Raw genomic sequence first — 19,775 nt, forward strand, 5'->3', positions numbered from 1 at the left:
TAGGAAGTACAGTGAAAATATCCCATTTATGGTATAATATATTAAATACAGGTTCCCCCATATAAGATGGCACTTCTATAACACAGTTTCACTCTAACGCGGTTAGAGAATTGGGGAAACCCACTATATAACATGGTAATTCTGTAACATGGTTTTGCTCTAACACGATATGACTGTAGAAGATATCCAAGAATTGCTCATAGGAGAAACTGATGAAGCAATTTTGGTGGAAATGACATCTGGAATGTGCCAAGATAACTTAGGGGCCGAGAGCACTGATGAAAACGAAGAAGTTAAACAGTTTATTCTAAAAAGCATAAAGAAAGGCCTAGACTTAGCCGAACAGTTAGTCATATTTCTTAAATGAGGATCCTTGCACTGACAGGAGCTCAAAGTTTAAGAGAGGATTTCAAAAGTGCTTAGCACCGTACAATGAAATTTATAAAGATCTCTCAGCTAAAAGCAAGCAAGCTAAAGTAACAGATTTTTTGCAAAAAGTAGAGCATTGAAATCAAGATAATGCTGAAGAAAGTTCAGAGGATGAGGCTAGCTTGTCAAAAAGAAAATGCATTCAGTTAATGGAGCTTAGTAGAGATAACAAAGGAAACATTACTTATTTCATATTAGTATGTAATACTTTTGATGAAAATTGCTATAATTAAGGTATTTCTCTTAATTATAAAAATATAATAGTATGTTTTTAATTTTTGGAACTTAGCCCTCCTTTTTGTACTAATTCTTTGTTTCATATAACATGGATTTACATAACAAGGCATTTGTTAGGAACCCAACAACTGTGTTATATGGGGGTTACCTGTACTTGAATTCCAGGCATGAACTTCTAATGATGAAATAAAAGGAAAAATAACTAGAAATCTATGCTTTATACTTGAGTATTAAGACCATAATGAGGACAACAACACTTCCTAATTTAGTAAAATTTATTTTTTATTTTTTATTTATTAAAGGGTTGTAAAGAAAAATATTTGTTTTATAACTTTGTTAGTCAATATAAAAGAGGCTCTGGAGTTGTAATGTGGGTTTCTGCATTCTTAAGTTATTAACAGAAGGTAAGCTATGAGCTGAGTAATATAGATATTTTAATGTAAGACTAATTTTTCTCAGGATATTTTCAATAACATTTTAAATGGGATTTCCAAGTCAAGGAAGCATGCCTTGTTTTTAGTTTATTGACGACTATTGTTAATAGTGCATTTTTATCAGATTGAGTTGGGACAATCAGGAATTCTATAACTGCCCTTTGATTTTCTAGTGAATATGTTAAACCTTCAAAAAAAGGTTAAGAATACTGGAATAAAAATTAGACCATGAGCAGCACCAAATAACATAACAAGAAACATAATCTTAAAAAATGTCCTGAAGATGTATGCTTTAGCTGCAGCTAAAACACACACACCTATTACTGTTGAAATTGCACTTTGTAACACAGGATAACCTAGCATATACAATGCCTCAATTGCTTTTTGGTTTACTGAGGGCTCAGAACTAGAAACAAATGCGTAAGTAATGTGTGCAGAAAAATCAAAAGAAAACCCTATGCAAATGACAAGATTAATCATGGATATGGAATCAAGATTGACATTCCAGAATGCCATGAAACCTGTTACTCCTACAATCACAGAAGCAATAGCAAAAGTTACCCACAAGGAACACAGTGGATGAGGAATTAACAATAAGGAAATGACAAACATAACTATTGATGCAACAATGACATTTTGAATAGTGTTTTCTATTATTGCAGTATACTGATCAAAATATATGAATGCCTGGTTATACACCAGTAGGGGAATTTCACAATTGTCAGCCAATTCTCGTAACTGGAGTAACATCTTTTTCTTATTGGTTGAAGAAGAAATACCTATGGTCTGAATGAAGCCCCGGGAACAAATGATTTCATGTGATGATGAAATGTTAATATCATACATAAAAAGTGGAAAATTCATAACAAAACTGGTAATACTGTTTATAAAAATACTCTTATCATTTACATCTTGTCTGTTATCTTTCAGATATTGCATATATTCTTGTAACCAAAACTCTGTAAGATTTTTATCTACATAGTTATTGTTTTCAAAATCTGTCAGACATTTTTCTAATTTTTGTCTAGCATATTTATCCCAGTAGTCAAGAGTTTCAGTAACAATAACCATAACCCTGGGACCATAATCTGAAAAATACTCTTCTTCTGCATTAAAATATGGTGTAATGTAGGAATCGTCACTTGCCAAATTTTGAAGGTCTAAACCTTCCTGCACTTGGAAACACCCATATATGCTGCTTATGAGGTACAAAATGTATAGAATCACTACAAAAAATTTGGATTTAGTGCTTATGAGAATAGGTCCAAAACAGTCTTTAAAGAACAAATTCATTGGATGGATATCAGCTCCCTGTTCATCTGGAAGAGAATCAAATGGGAGACAGCAGCATCTTTTTAACGAGGAACATTTTTGTTCAGCTATATCTGTCTTTTTTAACCAACGTAGAGAGACTACTTCTCTTTTACCATCCAGGGCCATAAATGCTCCAAAACAGGTAATGTTGTAAAAATAACAAAAGAACAGAGTTGTTCCTGTATAAATGCAAAAGTACTGCACAGACCTGAAAGAGGTCATAACCCCTGCATAGAAGGCCAGGATGTTGGTGATGGTGGTGATTGTAATGGACACTGCCACTTTTGAATAGACATTGGCCATACGCTGTTTTATGCTATCTATGAGGTTGGTCTTCTGCCAGGCAGAAATCATGATAAACATGTCATCGACCCCAACACCTGTTAAAAAAAGAAACAGAATCTTTATAAATACTCATTAAAAATTAAACAGATCAATTAAAACAATTTTCTTTGTCCATCACTTAAGGTCTTACTTATCTTGCCCAATCTGTGCTTTGATACTACTTTTTCTGATTCTTTCTGGTTGCCTCTAAATCCACAACAGAGTTAATCACTTCTTATTCTGTAATAACTTTACACTTTGTACATAACTTCCATTCTTTGCATACAGCACAGTACATTCTACTCCTAGTCTTCATTTAGGGTGTTTCAATGATGAGTCGGGAAACCTGGTTGACTGGTTGGTTGTTAGTCAAAGCAGAAGTAGCATGCATCTTTGATTCTACTAGGTTACTTGAGAGACCGTTTTCTCTCTTAAGTCATTTCATATTAATGCACAAACACACTGAGCCAACATTCTGTTGTTTAAAATATAAGCTGGATTTATGTGTTCCACATTTAGCATCTAGCTATCATTGTGGTATAATTTGAGAGGAACCACATACTTTATAGACAGACAGACACACACACACACACACACACACACACACACACAAATTTTAGTTTTCCTGCTGGTCTGTTTTGGCTATCCGGAATGCTATCAAACTTCATTTGCCCAGTTTAAGGCCTTATGTCATTGAAAGTATTCATGATATCATAAACATGTACTAAAGTAAGTCTCAAGGATTCTTTATGTATTAATGCCTACTAGGTAGTTAATTCTTTTCCATAATGACATTTCATGATTGGTTTGGAATAAATCAGACTTTGATATCATCATTAAGATTGGGAACGGAGGACTACAAATAGAACAGCGTGAGCATGTTGCAAGTATGTTTTACCTCCTCAAGCTTTCTACTAGAGCTGATTATACTTTCACTCATGGACACCTCTGTTTCTGTGTGCTGATGCAATCAATACTTGGAACTTAAAGGCTGATATTAAAAGTTTTGGGGATTATCTCTATGGGTTGCATGGTAAGGTACAGAAAATTGCTACTTTGCTTATAATTCAGGTGTTCTATGAGTATAATTAAGGTAGAAGGATCTAAATTGACAGAAGTCTTTGTAGTCTGTCATCAGCTATCACTGCTGCCAGCTCCGAGAATTTCAATTGTACTTAGCTGGACTAAAGAGAAGAATCAAAAGTACTGAGAACCAAGAATGAACTCATGATAATTAGATATTTAAAAACTGGTTTTATTATTTATAGGATATTGTTAAGAAATTATCCGCACATAGTTCTTGAGTTGCTGCAATCACACTCACACTCCTAAGTATACACAAACTATACAAAAATGGTTTATATTCAATCAGTTATACACACTTTAACTATAGTTATTTACAGTTGTGGGGAACACTGAGCAATTGAATATGAGTATGTATGAAGGTGTGCCCTGAAAAGCTAGGATAAATAAGTTGACATCCAATACACAACTGATCTACTGTTTTCCTAAGAAACCAAGTATTATTCTTCAAAGTTGGTTACTTTCCAAAATATAAACACCCTTGTTTTCTTATGCTTGTTGTAAAACAAATTCCAAAATTACAGGAAGATACAAAGAAAAAAATTAAACAACTATAATTCCACCCTTCAGAGATAATTCCTGCTAACATTTTGATGTTTATCCATCCAGAATTTGCTCTATACACATGAACAGCTATAATTGTACCACTCCATTTCAAACATCTTACTTTATAATCATTTTTCATTTAATATTATATATCTACTTCTTTTTAAAGACTGAAAATGATTCCAAATTTTTAATATGCTATATTTGAATTGATCAATCCCATGTTGATATGGGATTAGGTTGTTTTCAATACTTTTTTATTCTAAATCACACTGAAATGAACATACTTTTTCCACTTTTTGAGCACTTGTCCAATTAATAGGACAAATTTCCAGAAGTGGTATTGGTAGATCAAAGGTATTCCCTTTTCAATTTTTACGTCTTCTGATTTGTTGCAAAGTTGTGCTAAAAATAAGTGTGTACCAATTTGAAAATTTCCCCCAGCAGAGTATGACTGTTCATTTGCACACAACTTTCCCCAAACCTTCACTTTTGCTAATATTAACCTAATAAGAAAACAAGGTGCCTCACTTTTGGTTTAATTTGAATCCTTTGATAAACTGAGAGAGCAAGTATTTTTTTCTTACATTTTGTGGCTTGTATTTTTGATTTTGGGGTGTGTGTGCGCACGTGTACTTGCATGTGTGTGTGTACTGCCTGTTCATGTTCTTTATATTTCCATTTGGTGTACTAGATTTTCTTTTGTTTTTTTAATCCTTGCCTGAAGATCCATTTATTGAGTTTAGAGAGCGAGGAGAGGAGAAGGTTGAGGGGTGGGGAGATAAATTGATGTGCAAGAGCAATATCAATCAGTTGCCTCCCATACATGCTTAGACCAGGGACCAAACCCACAGCCTAGGTATGTGCCCTGACTGGAATCAAACCAATTGTTACAGAAACAGGGGAGTCAAAAAACAAACCCCAGAATTTGCGGCTGGGAGATAGGAAAAGGAAGCAGCTTTCAGGATGGCTTGCATGCCTGAGGCTAGTGGCTGGAAACTGTTGCACAAAGATCCGCTTTGAAACTTCCAAGGCTCAGGAAGATGGGAGGGGTCTTGGACTGTGGGATGGCACGGAAGGAGCCTACAGAGCCTGCGTGGGGTTCTGTGAATGGTCAGAACTGTTTTGCAACATCCACTGCGTCAGAGGATGCAGTCAGGGATATATAAGCAGCTGCGGACATTTTAGCTGGTGTGCTCCCTCCATGTGGCTTGGAGAAGGGGGTCTCCAGGCTGCTTTAAGGGAGGTCTACAGGCTGCTTTAAGAAGAGGTTCTCGCCATGTGGTTTTGAGAAGGAGAGGAGATCCATGCGGTTTGCAGGAAGAAGGCAGTTTACAAGGAGGCTGAGAATCCAGGCGGTCCTGCATTGAGAGCTGAAGGGCACCACAGCAAAGAAAGGACCTCCCCAATCAGAATTGAGTGATTGGCAGCTACTGGTAAAGCTGAACTGTGCCTAGGAAGTAGGGAAACGGTGTTTCTGACTTTCCTAAGACTGGCCAGGTCTGGGAGTGAGAGGCAGAACTATGTACAAATAATTTCTTTTTATTTTCACCAAACTCTGGTATTGAGAGTTATAATTCTGGCGGCAGGCAATCGGGCCCCTAACTAAACAGCCCATGGGTTCTGTTTCAATTGGAGCAGCCCAGGGGTCTGTTACACAATGACCTTTTGGTACATGGGGCATCACTCCAACTAACCTGGTTATACTGGCCAGGGCTCAATTTGATTTTCTTTTTCCTGACACCTCATTTGGGATCTGTAGAGCCACCTAAACATAATTAACTTGCTTAATGTAATACAAGTCCCTTCCCTTATTTATCTTACACCCCCAGGTACACAGTGTGTAGCCTCACATTTTGTTTTACTCACCTAGAATAAGAAATGGTGAATTTTTAACTATGGTCACAAATGGCACCCCAGTGTACAACATGAAGCCAAAGCCGCTCACCACTGCCAAGGCAACACAAATCACTCCAAAGGTTGCAACGCACATTTTGTTTCGTACACAGTCACACCTGTAAGTTTGGAGGGAAAAATCATGGAATTTGTGGTGGTAGCTTCCATACTGAAATTTCATCAATGCATAACATTCTTGACTTAGACATGTATTCAGAAACCTCTTGTACAATAATCACCATATCTGTCTGCTGGAGAGCTTTAATTCCCAGGCATAACTATGCAAGCCAAAAAAAAAAAAAAAAAAGAGGGAAGGAGAGGGAGAGGTAGAGAGAAAGAGAGAGAGAGCGAGAGACAGGAAACAGAAAAGTTGGGAATCTGTACTTTTACCAAACTTCCCTGGGTAATTTGTATATAGCTAGCGAAGTACTAATCCACTGGCTGACATTTCAGAAGAAGAAAGTGGGAAAGTTACACCAAAGTACTGTACATGGTTAATTTCACTCCTATCGTCAAAGAGAGGTGAATGGAATACAACAGAAGTGCAGCAGAGAAAGTACCTGTATATAGGTACTGACTCTGAACCCCTAACTCCCAACTAGCAGAAAGTGCAATCCTAAATAGCTCCCGTATTTCAAAGCTAGGTCAATATGTGTTGTGATTAACAAAAATATATAAAAGTCTCCTTCTAAAACATGTTTAGGATTCTCCTCTACTGGTGAAGTGGGCTCTAGAAAAGTTGCTACTAAATGCAAAAGGAAATGTGAGCTCTAGTCCATTTTGAATAAAAACCTATGCCTGTTTTCACTGGACACACATAAACGGGAATATATACACAGCATTTTAAAATATGGATTCAATACTTTACACCTCCAACAACCACAATAGTATTTTAATATACTGACAACAACCTCTGGTCTTATATTTTACTTGTTAACTTCTTTAAAACAAATAAATGATACCTACTTCTAGATATCTTAAGTAGAAGAGAGAAACTATGTTTGGATTGAAGATTAGGAAAGTCAGCTATGGAAATGAAGCCACTGATTACACATGTACAATACAAGAATGAAGCTGGACCACTACTACATAAAATATACAAAAATAATTAAAAATAAACCAACAACCTAAATATAAGAGCCAAAACCATAAACTCTTAGAAGAAAACACAGGGTAAATGTGCATTACTTTGGACTTGTCAGTGGATTCTTAGATATAGTACCAAAAGCACAATTGGCAAAAGAAAACATAAATTGAATTTCATCAAAATAAAACTTTTATGCATTAGTGGGCATTATCAAGAAAGTGAAGAGACAACCCACAGAGTGGGAAAGTATTTGCAAATTATATATCTATCTGCTAAGGGATTAATATCTAAAATATATGAAGTATTCATCAACAACAGGAACAGGACATAAGAACAGGACAAACAACCCAATCAAAAATGGGCAAAGAACTTAATATTTTTTAACTATATACAAAAATGGTCAATAAATGTATCAAAAGTTACTTATCATTTGTAATTAGGGATATGTGAATCAAAACCACAGTAAGATACCACTTTGCACCTACCTGAATGACTATAATCAATAAAACAGAAAAAAACAAGGGTTGGTGAGGAAGTGGAGACATTGCTGGTGGGATACAAAATGGTGAAGTCTCTGTGGAAAATAGTTGGGCAGTTCTACCACAACCTAACACAGAAATATTATACAACCCACCAGTCCCACTTCTAGATATATATGGAAAAAGAATTGAAAACAGGGGCTCAGTGTACAGATATTTTGTACACTAATGTTCATTGCAACATTATTCACAATAGTCAAAATGTAGAAACAGTCCAAGTGCCTATCAATAAATAAGTGGATAAAATGGGGTGTAACATACAATGGAATATTATTCAGCCATAAAAAGGAATGAAATCCTGATACATGCTATGACACGGGTGAACCTTAAAGATGTGTTAAGTCAGTCACAAAAGGACAAATATTATATGATTCTACTTACATGAAATCTCTAAAATAGGCAAATTAGTAGAGACAGAAAGTAGATTAAATGTTTACCAAGGCTGGTAGGAGGCAATGGATGTTACCGCTTAATGGTTACAGTATTTGTGTGTGGTGATGAAAAATATTTGGAAACAGTTGTGATGATTGCACAACAGTATGAATGTCATTCACATTACAGAATCATATACTTAAAATGTTTTAAATGACATTTCATGTTATATATATTTTACCACAATAAAATATTTTTCAGAGTTTAAAAAAATGGAAGTGTTTTACCTGTAGCATGATGAGATTGAAAATAATATGATTAGAAGGTATGCCACATAAAACAAAGGGATCACTGTTGTAGAAGTTGCCTCAAATTCCAGTTGTCTAGAAAGTGATGTAAAGTAGACCACCTGCCACAAAAATAGACTCAGATAAATAACTTTAATAACAATATTTGTGTTATAAACACTACTGAAACACTGTAGCTTATTGATGAAAATAACATGTCCAAAAGACCAAAATACATGAACATGTTCTTGGAATAAAGAATATAGAGTTGCTTCTTCTCACAAATCTTTGGCATGCTTTCCAAAGTTTCTTACAAAAATCAAAAGTTTAAAACTTCTGAATATACAAAATTTAATTTTATATAAAACTGTGAAATCATTAATAAAGAAATTGTGGCTTCTTCTAAATTTTTATTAGGTTACTATCTTTTACTATTTTCTTTGCATAAATATCATTTCATAAAGGCCTGGTATTCATAGGCTTTTTTCCAGTGGTTGTCTCACTTTTGAGCCCTGGCTGGTTTGGCTCAGTGGATTGAGCGTCGGCCTGCGAGCTAAGTGTCGCTGGTTCAATCCTCCAGTCAGGGCACATCAGAGAAGGAAAACTCTGACTCCAAAAAAAAAACCTCCGCTGCCTTGCGGCATACCTCTTCAGGGGAAAGGCTAAGGGAGTAAACCCCGACAGAAAATCCGGAGCCGGAGTCCCTAAGGCGGTTCGACGTTGTAGTCAACACCGGCAACTCCTGCGGCGCACCTGAAGCCAAGCTGTATTGACTCCGTCTTTCCCTTGGACCCTTCAGCTGCGAAGAGAGGGGGGGTCTGCTGCATGGGCAACAGCAGACCCTCCATATCACCCTGCCCAGGCTCTGTAGCTTCAGCTTCACTGGAGAGGACACTCCAGCGTCATCACAAGATGTCGATTCAACACGGGAGGAGACAGATACCGTGTCACTCCCGAGTTGGACTGCACAACCATTCTCGGCGGTGCAGATAGACTCTTAAGAAGCTACACCATCGTCTCTCGAGACGGACGGCTGCCAACGAGAGATGTCTCACTTTCACCAGTCTATTCAGAAGTATTAGTAGGTTGCTGGCCCAACAACAGGGAACAGGTAACATGTGGCTGGCACTATGCTATAATTTACTTGTAAACTGGTAGCTAGTTATCTTTTTCAATAACACCAAAGAATTTTAACCAAAAGTAAGAATATCCAAGTAATTTCGCTGGAAAACCAATCCCTGAAACTAAAGCTTAGTGTCTGTACTGAACAAACCTACCTTTAAGGGTGTAGGATTTGTGTTTTTCACCAGAATATTACCAAGGATCTAAGTATTTTTTGGTATCCTCCAGTGTTAAGTTTAAGACGGTTAGATTAAGTACAAAAAAAAAAAAAAAAAAAAAAAAAACAGTAGTGCACACCCAGCTTCAATGCAAGGACTCCACAGAATAAATACTCAGGGAGTATTACTGCTATCCATGATCCTCAGAATGAGTCTTCTTATCCCTCCCACCTCCTCCTGGCCTTCCTATCAACCCCAGCTGCCACCTACCTGGATCGTCTTCAAGGTCAGACTCTTTTCAATATTTTTTATTTGGTTCAGGAAATGGATCAGCCACATCTTGCTCTGCTCATTATCTTCTCCTCTAGTCTTCAGGTAATATTGCAGCCGCATGGCTTTGGCGTGCAAGAGTAACTGGTTGGTTCCCAACCTCTCGCCTAGGACGATTCCTCCAAGGGTGCTGGCCAGGCTCATGGGCTGACCATTTGGGTTGTAAATGGGGAAGGTGATTTTTCTCAGGTCAAGTTTCTTGTTCATCTGCCAGGCAGCCAGGAGTGGGTTTGAAGGCACGCAGAAGCCCTGGGTCTTAGCACAGACCTGGCTGTACAGAATCCGGTTTCCGTTTTCCTGCGGCACATACAGATCCTGCACCACATGGTCCAATTTGCTAATTTCTGATAAGATTTCTTGTTCCAGCAGGGAGGCAGTGTTGGAGACCAGTAGAATAGAAGCGAAATTGATCTCGGTGCTTTTCCTGTAGATGGAGAAGTGATCAGAGTCGTCAGTGGTGAAATGTCCTTGCACAAAGCGTCGTTCAGCCTTGGCGGGGCTCCTGATCGGGGTGTACTGCTCCTCGAGATTCTCTTCTTCATCCTTGGGCAGGTAAGTGAAGCCAGTGCCCAGAGCGGCCGTCAGCAGTATGGGCACCAGCAGGAAGACCCACGGGTGCATGCCCACCTTCCATCCCAGCCACCGGAAGGCCCTGGAGAGCGGAGCCTCCAGGCAGTTGGTGTGGCAGCGGCGCTTATGAGACACTTCAACTAAGGACCCAGGCAGAGAGGAAAGACGCTTCAAGGACACCCGGGAATTAAGTGACTCCTGCTCTGCCCCTACTGGCTCCTCACGCTGCCCTGAAGTCCCGGTCGGCTCGGATTCCTGTTCCTGACTGGACACCAAGAGCAGCTCCAGCTTCTCCCTCGAGGCCTGGGGCGGCACCCCCAGATCCCAGTCTGGCCCAGGCCCCGCTGGCTTCCACAGCTCTGGCCCAGACTCGGGTGCTTCCTTTGCCGTGGCGCTGGGCTCCGCCTCTGGGGCCATCTCAGAGGGACTGAGACTCATTCCCCGGAAGGAAAGGCCCCGTTCTCAAACACCGCAGCAGACTGGGAACCAGCTGCCGCAGATAGCCTGTCTCCACCTCAGCCGACTCTTTCCTGAGCAGCGGCTATTCCCCGCCTGGAATGCTGGGGCTTCCGCGGGGCTGCTCCAGGGTTGAGGGTCAGAGGTTGAGCTTCCACTGGGGAGCATGTGGGGCTGCTCGCGCAGCCGGCCGGTGCCGGAGCTTCCGTTCAGGACCATGTGACTCAGCCTGACTAGCTCCTGAGAGCACTACTCCCTAGAGCTTTGAGTTTTGGCTCCTGGGGAGAGAGGGCTGAGTTTGTTTTCATTGAATGTGTTGGGCTGACATTGGTTAATAAAGCTATATAGGTTTCTGGTGTTCAATACTGTAACACATTTTCTGTGTATTCTAGTGTGTGTTCACCGCCCCAAGTCAGAGAGAGCTGAGTTTTATTATGTGCCCCCCAACCTGCCACGTGTTGCTCTGGGCCCTGCCTGCTCTGGGCCCGTGCGGAGCCGGCCCTCACTGCCTGTTTGTCTTTGGAGCAAGCCGGCTCTGCCAAACGCGGAAGGAGGATTCCACGTGCCCTACAGGGCTGGGGCTCTTGGGTGTGGGGCTCTTCTCCCCACAGCCAGTGGCCAGTCACATGCTGGGGACGGGGATGACGCTAACACTGATGTTTCTGGGAAAGAGGATATTGTGCTCGTCAGTGGGTGGGGACAAGGCTGAGGCCACCTGAGCCATTAAGCCCTCCAGGGTCAGTGTGGGGGAATCCTTTGTCCCCAAATATGTGCAGGGGGGAAGGGACCGGAGCAGTCCATCCATTATGGTTATTCTTGTTAATTCATTTGGCCTATAGAGTCAGTGGGAGGGTTATTGCCAGGAGGCAAAGCGGGAGTGGAGAATCCAACACCCAGGGCTTCACACTGCTGTGCCCCTCAGGGGTGTTTCCTGGTTGGGAGGAGATTCCTCCTACCACTGACTTAATGGGTAGCTTCCTTCCGTTGCCTGGGCCTCCGTCACTAAGCCTGTGAATACCTCACACAGCCGGCCGGGTGCAGATGAAGCCCTCCTGGCCCGGTGATGATGGAGATGACGTGGTCTTCCACAAAGAGGGCAGTCAGCTGCTCCTGGGTGGCCTTGCACACCAGGAGCTGAGCAGCGGCACCTCGTGGATGCGCGGGCACCACGCGGCTCCCAGCATCTTAGCTGGGTCCTGCCGGCTGTGGTGAATGGGGCCACCAGGCTTTTCTGTCCCTGCTGCTGCTGCTGCCACCCTGGCTGATGTTGCCCAGGCTGTGGTAGTACTTGTGCTCCTTCTCCGTGTCCCACCTCCACCCCCAACCCGCCGTCCAACTCCATGCCTGGGCCACCCACCTGGCCACTGCCCACAGGATATGGGAGGCTGTAGTACAGCGAGTGGGCTGGGTCCCAGGGCCTGGCTCGCCACCCCGGGAGCTGCTGGTGGCGGGTGGCATGGAGCCAGACCTGCCAGGGAGCGTTCGGGTGCGGGCCAGGAACTAGAGTGTGCAAGGCATGTCTTCGGTGAGGTCCCACAGGCAGAACTGCGTGTCCTGGCCGGTGGAGGAGAAGCGGTAGGTGATGGAGCCAGCCTTGAGCTTCGGGGAGGGTGGGGCTCTGGTGTTTGATACTGGGCTGGCAGCCTCAGGCTCCTTCTCCTCATCCTCTTCCTTGACACTCCCTAACACCTCACCACTGGCTGCTGCCAATGCCTCCGCCCTCGTTGTGTCGAAGGCCACCACGTTGACCCAGGACATGGGGCCATGGCCACAGGCCATCGTGCAGGTCTTGGTGAAGGACCACACGGTGACCAGGTCATCTTCACTACCCATCAAGATGTAACGCCTGTCAGGGGTCCAGCACACGCAGAGCAGGCCCCCAAAATAGCATTTCATGATCCCCCACAGAACCACGGAGTCCAAGTGGAAGATGTGCATAGGTAGCTATCTTGGCTAACACAGGCCAGGTGCCAGCTGTGGGGTGAAAAGGGAAACTCGTTGAGGGGCCCCTCACCCAACACCCAATTGGCCAGCCAGTTGCAGTGGCCGCTAGCGTGTGGTGCCAAGAATAGACTCTCCAACCCAGGTAGCCACTTCAGATATGTCACCTTGGTCTTGTTGATCAGCTGCTCTTCATTGAATAGCTTGCTGCTCTTCTTCTTTTAGAGCTCATTGCACAAAATAAGGATAAGGTTGTACAGGAAAAGAAAAGTCCTTAATTAGTCTAACAAATCAAATTCAAAATCAAAGAGCAATTATGGCATATTTAATTTTATTCCATTTTAAATCAGTCTATAAAAGTATGTGTTAATCTCTGTAACAAAGATATTTTTAAAAACTATAGGCATTTTTCTTCTTCATTTTTCCTCTTATTCTATTGATTTCATGAAATCATCTCATATGTTCAAAAGCCTGTTAAATTATGCTATAATTATAAAATATTGTAGCATGATACATCTTGTTAAATATTTTTATGAGAGATCTTCAGTAAAATTAATACTGTCATAATAAAACGTCAGAAAAGCTATTATCTTAATATCTGTGGGAAAATTTGTTCTATTAGAATTTAGAAAATCTTGGATGAATAAAACAGCCTTATACTAATTTATATGAGACTATATTGTTTAATTAACCTAAATTAAAATTAGTTAAAAAAACTTGGAGCTCATATTATTTGTGCATATGATTTTATCTTTACAAAATATTTCTTTGAATCAAAATGAACATTCTCAGAATAACATTGCAATTCAATACTTGTTTGAAAATACAAAGAATTAATCTTAACATCTGGATTTCTAATCAATCTAAGATGTAGTGTGAGACTATGACTATCATTTAAGCTGATTTATCTTTTAGGCTTAAGAACTTCATCTTTTTCTCCAAAAGTTCTCAGATGTTCCAATTGCCCATTTCCATGTAACATTATAACCTTTACATCAGGTTTACTTTTCTTTATACAGATGGTCATTTGATAATGATAGATGAAGCATGGCTGAATAAAATAATATGAAATGGACATGCTTATGAGAATTATAGGCAGTACCATTACTTTACCATTAAGTTTTTACTATATTTTGTTACATTGTCACACATCAAACAGGATCAACTTGTTTCTTTGTCATACAAAATTAAAGGACACCATAAAAATTTTTTAAAAGTAAAGCTATATATAACAACTTGGCTGAAATGAAATTCATACATAAATCCATAGATTTATAGCTAAAATTACTATGAAATTTTTTGTTCTAGGCTTTACCCAGTTAGATTCCCCTCTGCAATATACGTGCAATATGATTATCTGACTTAAGAGATGAATTTCTCCAATAAGTTCTCCTATTGGCAGAAACAGAAGGGGTAAAAACTTATCCACAAAGAAAAATACTGTGAAATAGATTTATTTCAGCCATATACCACATACAAAAGACCAAAGTCCTCAGTCAGTTATGTCAGGATTTACTAGATATGAGATTAGTTCATATCCAAAATCTATTTATCTAGATGATAAAGCTATCAATGACAGTTAGTTGGTTTTGCTTTTTTTTTATTAAGGATTTTAAAGGGCTTAAACAAAATATACTGACAGCATTGTTGCCATCTTTTTAAACTTTTGTTTAAAAAGGATACAGCAGACTCAACTCTGTGCGTGTCTAAGATACCTCACAAATTATCACCGTAATGGGGAACTCATAAGCTCCAAAAATACCTTATTTAATCTTCTGATTACTATATCTATTGGGTATTTTACTGTTGTTATTTTTAAAGGTTTGTTATCTTCTAACTATACTGGATTGCTTAGTCTTCAGCTGCACACATAACCATATTTGCCAACATGCTTTGAGCACTTCCACATGCCAGCCATTAAACTAAAGACTTTTGTCTGTTAGAAATGATTTTATACACAAGTAAGAGAAAACTCACCTAGTGGCTTAAACAAATGAGTAATTCGTCATCGGCGGCGGCGGTAGCCGTCCGTCTCGAGAGACGATGGTGTAGCTTCTTAAGAGTCTATCTGCACCGCCGAGAATGGTTCTGCAGTCCGACTCGGGAGTGACACGGTATCTGTCTCCTCCCGTGTTGAATCGACATCTTGCGATGACGCTGGAGTGTCCTCTCCAGTGAAGCTGAAGCTACAGAGCCTGGGCAGGGTGATATGGAGGGTCTGCTGTTGCCCATGCAGCAGACCCCCCCTCTCTTCGCAGCTGAAGGATCCAAGGGAAAGACGGAATCAATACAGCTTGGCTTCAGGTGCGCCGCAGGAGTTGCCAGTGTTGACTACAACGTCAAACCGCCTTAGGGACTCCGGCTCCGGATTTTCTGTCGGGGTTTACTCCCTTAGCCTTTCCCCTGAAGAGGTATGCTGCAAGGCAGCAGAGGTTTTTTGGAGTCAGAGTTTTCCTTCTCTGTGAGTAATTATTTCTCCCTATAACCAGGAATCTTGAGTGATGGTTCAGCTGCCTGACAATCTAGGTATGTGTGTGACTCTATTAGCTGTTCTCTCATGTTGGCAAGATAGCTGCCACAGCCTAGTTCTCACATATTGTCTCTAATTTCATCCTTCACTTCTTTTCCCCTCTCTTATTTCAGTCAGATTGACTTCTTTACTTAACATATTGCCATATCAGAGTCTTTGCACTGGCTGCTACATCTTCTGGAATACCCTTTCCCTAGTTCACATAGTTCACATAGTTTCACATAGTTCACACCCTCACTTCCCTCAGATTTCTGTCACAAAGTGACTTTCAGCACAGCCTGTTGTGATCACTTAGTTATTATTGGTATCCACCCCCTCCCAGCATTCTCAATGCCATTAGCCTGTTCTTAATTTACATAACATTTATCACCTTCTCAGAGGTTATATTTTATGTCTTCCAAGCAAGCTTCATGAGATCTGGGCTTTTTGTCTGTTTTATTCACTATGTCTTTTGTACCTAGAACAGTGCCCTTTTCATAATAGGGAGGCACTCAACAAATATATATTAAATATATGAATCTATTTTTAAGTCAGGAAAAATGGGGGAAAGACGGCATGAACAATCTCTGTTTCTGTATAAAAAGCCAAACATTTTATAAAAATACCCCAAAAGTCAACCCTAGCTGGAAGAAAAGATGAAGAAGAAAAAGAAAAGAAAAACATTTAGCTTTCCCAGCCTCTGTTGTGGACAGAAAAAGGGATAAGGGGGCTGGGGCTGGAAAACAGGTGTGATGTTAGCCAACCAACAGAATCTCCTGTGCACTGTAATCTCCCAGCTAAGATTCAAAACCTAATAAAGGAACTTTTATTATATCCATTGATCAAATGAGTAAATCCTAAGTTAAGGTTCTTAAGCAACTTGCCCAAGGTCCCACAACCATTAAGAGTTGCAATGCTGAAGTTTTAATCCATGCCATCAGATTCCTAACTGTATACTCAACCACAAGGCATATAACTTAAGTTCTGTCCAAGTTTCCTAGTGTATCTTCCTTTACATTCTTTATGCTTGAACTTTTGATAGATTTGAGGACCTTTCTTTGCCAATTCTGTGACCATGCTGACATGTTAAATTACTTTCCCTTTTCTTCTATACTGGGATCACTTTCAAATTTATACCTGTATATTTCTCAAAATACCTATTTCCTCATGAGGTAGTCTATCTTTTAGGATTTCATGAAGCCGATATTTTCTTACTATTTACGCTCTCTAATTTTACTTTAAACAAAGAATGCATTTTTACATGGAAATTTACAGAAATAGAAATAGAAATTTAGAAGTAGGGCAGGTAGTCTTGGTTGTTTATTCAACAGCCATTATGCTGAAGTCTTCCAAAATCATGAAGGTAGTATAATACAAATGAGAAATTTGAGTGAATACTAATTTATGAATATGAATTTTCAGGAAATAACTTTTTTAAAAATTGGGCAAACACAAAATGCTTTCTTATAGGTTTTCTGTTTGTTTGTTTTTTTGTTTGTTTGTTTGTTCTCGGGTTTGTTGGTGTGTTGGATATAGCATAGCCCTTAGAAAATCCTGGCTTTGTGGGTAGTATGTATCACTAACCCTAACCTAAATTCTCTCCTCTAAGTGGTTATCAGAATGTCACCACCCCCACCTTTCACAAGGTAGACAAAGCATTAATAACTGCTTATTACTTAAGAGATTATACCTCTTAAAAGCTCTTGATTTCTCAAAAACTCAGCTCTGTATTTTAAAGGAGTTTGCCATATCTTATCTAGCATTTCTTTATAGTGTTAGGATTTTGAAAATAACTAGGGTTTTTACAGAAACTAAATGGAATGGGGAGTGGAAAAAAAAGAACAATACTAGCAAAGGATAGGTTGAAGAGAGGAAGAAAACATAAAGAGTGAGTGCAATTGATGTAAAGGGGGAAGAGATAAAAAAAAAAGCTACCTAATCAACCAATTAATAAAGCAACAATAAAAAAGATATAAGAAAAATAACTTTCACTTTATATAAAAATTTCAGAGCAGTACTCCAGGTGGAGACACCTGAATAATGTAAACTTTATTTATTCAAAGAAATTAGTTGAAAATAGAGACACAGGAGACTCTCTTAAGGTAGAACACACTTCATTAAAGATTATTGTATAGATTAAATAAAATAATTCATGTTAATCCTAACCATGATGCTCTGTAGACTCTTAATACTTGTAATTACTTCTCTGGTCTCTTCTTTTCTTCCCTGAAAAAATAATACAAATAATATAAGAAGCTATGAGGCAAGGACTTCAGGAAATAGAATTCAGAGTTATAAACTACTGTGTAGGAAAGGGTTTACTCAGAAGGTCTGGGTTGCTCAAACTGCACATTTCCAATAAGGCCTGTGTTATGTAACTGAACGTCCCCAAAACTCTGAACACTATAGCTCAGTTCAGCTTCACTGGTTGACAACATTTCTCACGTGTACTGTCACACATAATTGCTGGGAAATTAGGTGCATCCGTGTGACTCCCTTGGGAGAGGATACCTGTGATCTTGCGCCTAGTTTCTCCTGGACTCTGCCTCAAGTACGTTTTCTCATTGCTTACTTTAATTGGCATCATTTATTGTAATAAAGGGTAATTGTAAGTGTAACAGTTTCTCTGCTTCCTGGGAGTTCTTCTAGTAAGTCATGAACCTTGTGAGTGATTTTGGAGACCCCCAACATAACTACAAAATAGTTTGATATGTTTTTTTTTTAAAGTCATTATTATAACCATGCAACTCATTTTCCAAATGCATATACTTATTGGGGCGCCCTGGCTGGTTTAGCTCAGTGGATTGAGCGTCGGCCTGCGAGCTAAGTGTCGCTGGTTCGATCTTCCAGTCAGGGTACATCAGAGAAGGAAAACTCTGACTCCAAAAAACCTCCACTGCCTTGCGGCATACCTCTTCAGGGGAAAGGCTAAGGGAGTAAACCCCGACAGAAAATCCGGAGCCGGAGTCCCTAAGGCGGTTTGACGTTGTAGTCAACACCGGCAACTCCTGCGGCGCACCTGAAGCCAAGCTGTATTGACTCCGTCTTTCCCTTGGACCCTTCAGCTGCGAAGAGAGGGGGGGTCTGCTGCATGGGCAACAGCAGACCCTCCATATCACCCTGCCCAGGCTCTGTAGCTTCAGTGTCATCGCAAGATGTCAATTCAACACGGGAGGAGACAGATACGATGTCACTCCCGAGTCGGACTGCACAGTCATTCTCGGCGGTGCATATAGACTCTTAAGAAGCTACACCATCGTCTCTCGAGACGGACGGCTGCCGACGATACTTATTGGGGTAAATGAAGCACTGTTAACAGTTACACACAGCACAAATAGATGATAAGGGACAAATTGAGCATATTTCTGTTAAGAAATTGCTACCATAAGTGAAAACAGAGAATCAGATATTTTAAAAGGAGAGTCAGGAGTTTGGAACAGCCACTGTGAAAGTATTTATTGAGTCAAATACATAAACATAACTGATATCCCATAGAGTAGTCAAGGCCTGACTGCAATTATGAGCATCAATTTGGAGTGTGTCGGATATGCCCAATAGGGGAAACTTATTCCAGAGTTCCTCTTTAGGTAAAGAAACTGAAGGTGGAAAAAAGCAAATTATAAAGAAGACTTTAAATTATCATCCTATTACTGAGTCCTGCCAACTGCCCTCATACTTTATCTCAGAGCTCTTCTCATGCAACCATATTGCCGTGTTCCAATTTGGGGTCCCTATACTACAATGTAGGTACCCAAGTTCTAATCTAGAATCAAAACCTCTTTTATTATTTATTTTATATTAAAAGTAGTATATGCTCATTATAATTATAAAATATTAAAATATTAAAAATAATGAAAACTCACTTCTTATACAAACCCCTTAAGATTTTGCTGCACTTACTTCCATTCCTTTTAAAGTGAATTATATTTATTGTTAACACTGTTTTGTTTTAATATTTTATGGATCATATTCTGAAGAAATTTTCATATACTCCTTTTCTTCAATCAATATTTTACTAAAGATATTTTATCAGCATACTTCTAAGTGTGCATTAGAAGTATGTCCTTTAAATGGCTTTATTATTCTATCATAATTAAAGATTCTATCTCTTCATTTTACAGATAAGAAGTCTGAAAGTTAG

General features: G+C 39.8%; 1 protein-coding gene and 1 pseudogene across 1 annotated transcript; both read right to left on the reverse strand.

Annotated features, from left to right (window-relative positions):
• Positions 1-1,289: 1,289 nt before the first annotated feature.
• PTCHD3 (patched domain containing 3) lies at positions 1,290-11,166 on the reverse strand. Its single transcript, XM_090267356.1, has 4 exons — positions 10,099-11,166; positions 8,549-8,670; positions 6,237-6,382; positions 1,290-2,794 (listed from the first exon to the last, which is right to left on the reverse strand). Exons 1-4 carry the CDS (start codon positions 11,164-11,166, stop codon positions 1,290-1,292), a joined length of 2,841 nt encoding a protein of 946 aa, XP_090123482.1.
• Positions 11,167-12,186: 1,020 nt separating this feature from the next.
• Positions 12,187-19,775, reverse strand: part of LOC150019313 (dystrophia myotonica WD repeat-containing protein pseudogene) — a 30,672-nt pseudogene continuing 23,083 nt past the window's right edge.

This window comes from Furipterus horrens, unplaced genomic scaffold (assembly GCF_987537825.1).
Source record: "Furipterus horrens unplaced genomic scaffold, mFurHor1.1.pri manual_scaffold_2, whole genome shotgun sequence".
In the NCBI taxonomy this organism is placed as follows: Eukaryota; Metazoa; Chordata; class Mammalia; order Chiroptera; family Furipteridae; genus Furipterus; species Furipterus horrens.

Bases quoted from the DNA above. Each gene is read 5' to 3' on its own strand.
- PTCHD3 (XM_090267356.1), bottom strand. From the start codon at position 11,166: ATGAGTCTCAGTCCCTCTGAGATGGCCCCAGAGGCGGAGCCCAGCGCC. The intron at 8,671-10,098 runs GTAGGTGGCAGC...TTTTTGTGGCAG, and splicing joins TGACCTTGAAGACGATCCAG to GTGGTCTACTTTACATCACT. The intron at 2,795-6,236 runs GTGAGTAAAACA...TTTTTTTAACAG, and splicing joins TTCACCATTTCTTATTCTAG to GTGTTGGGGTCGATGACATG.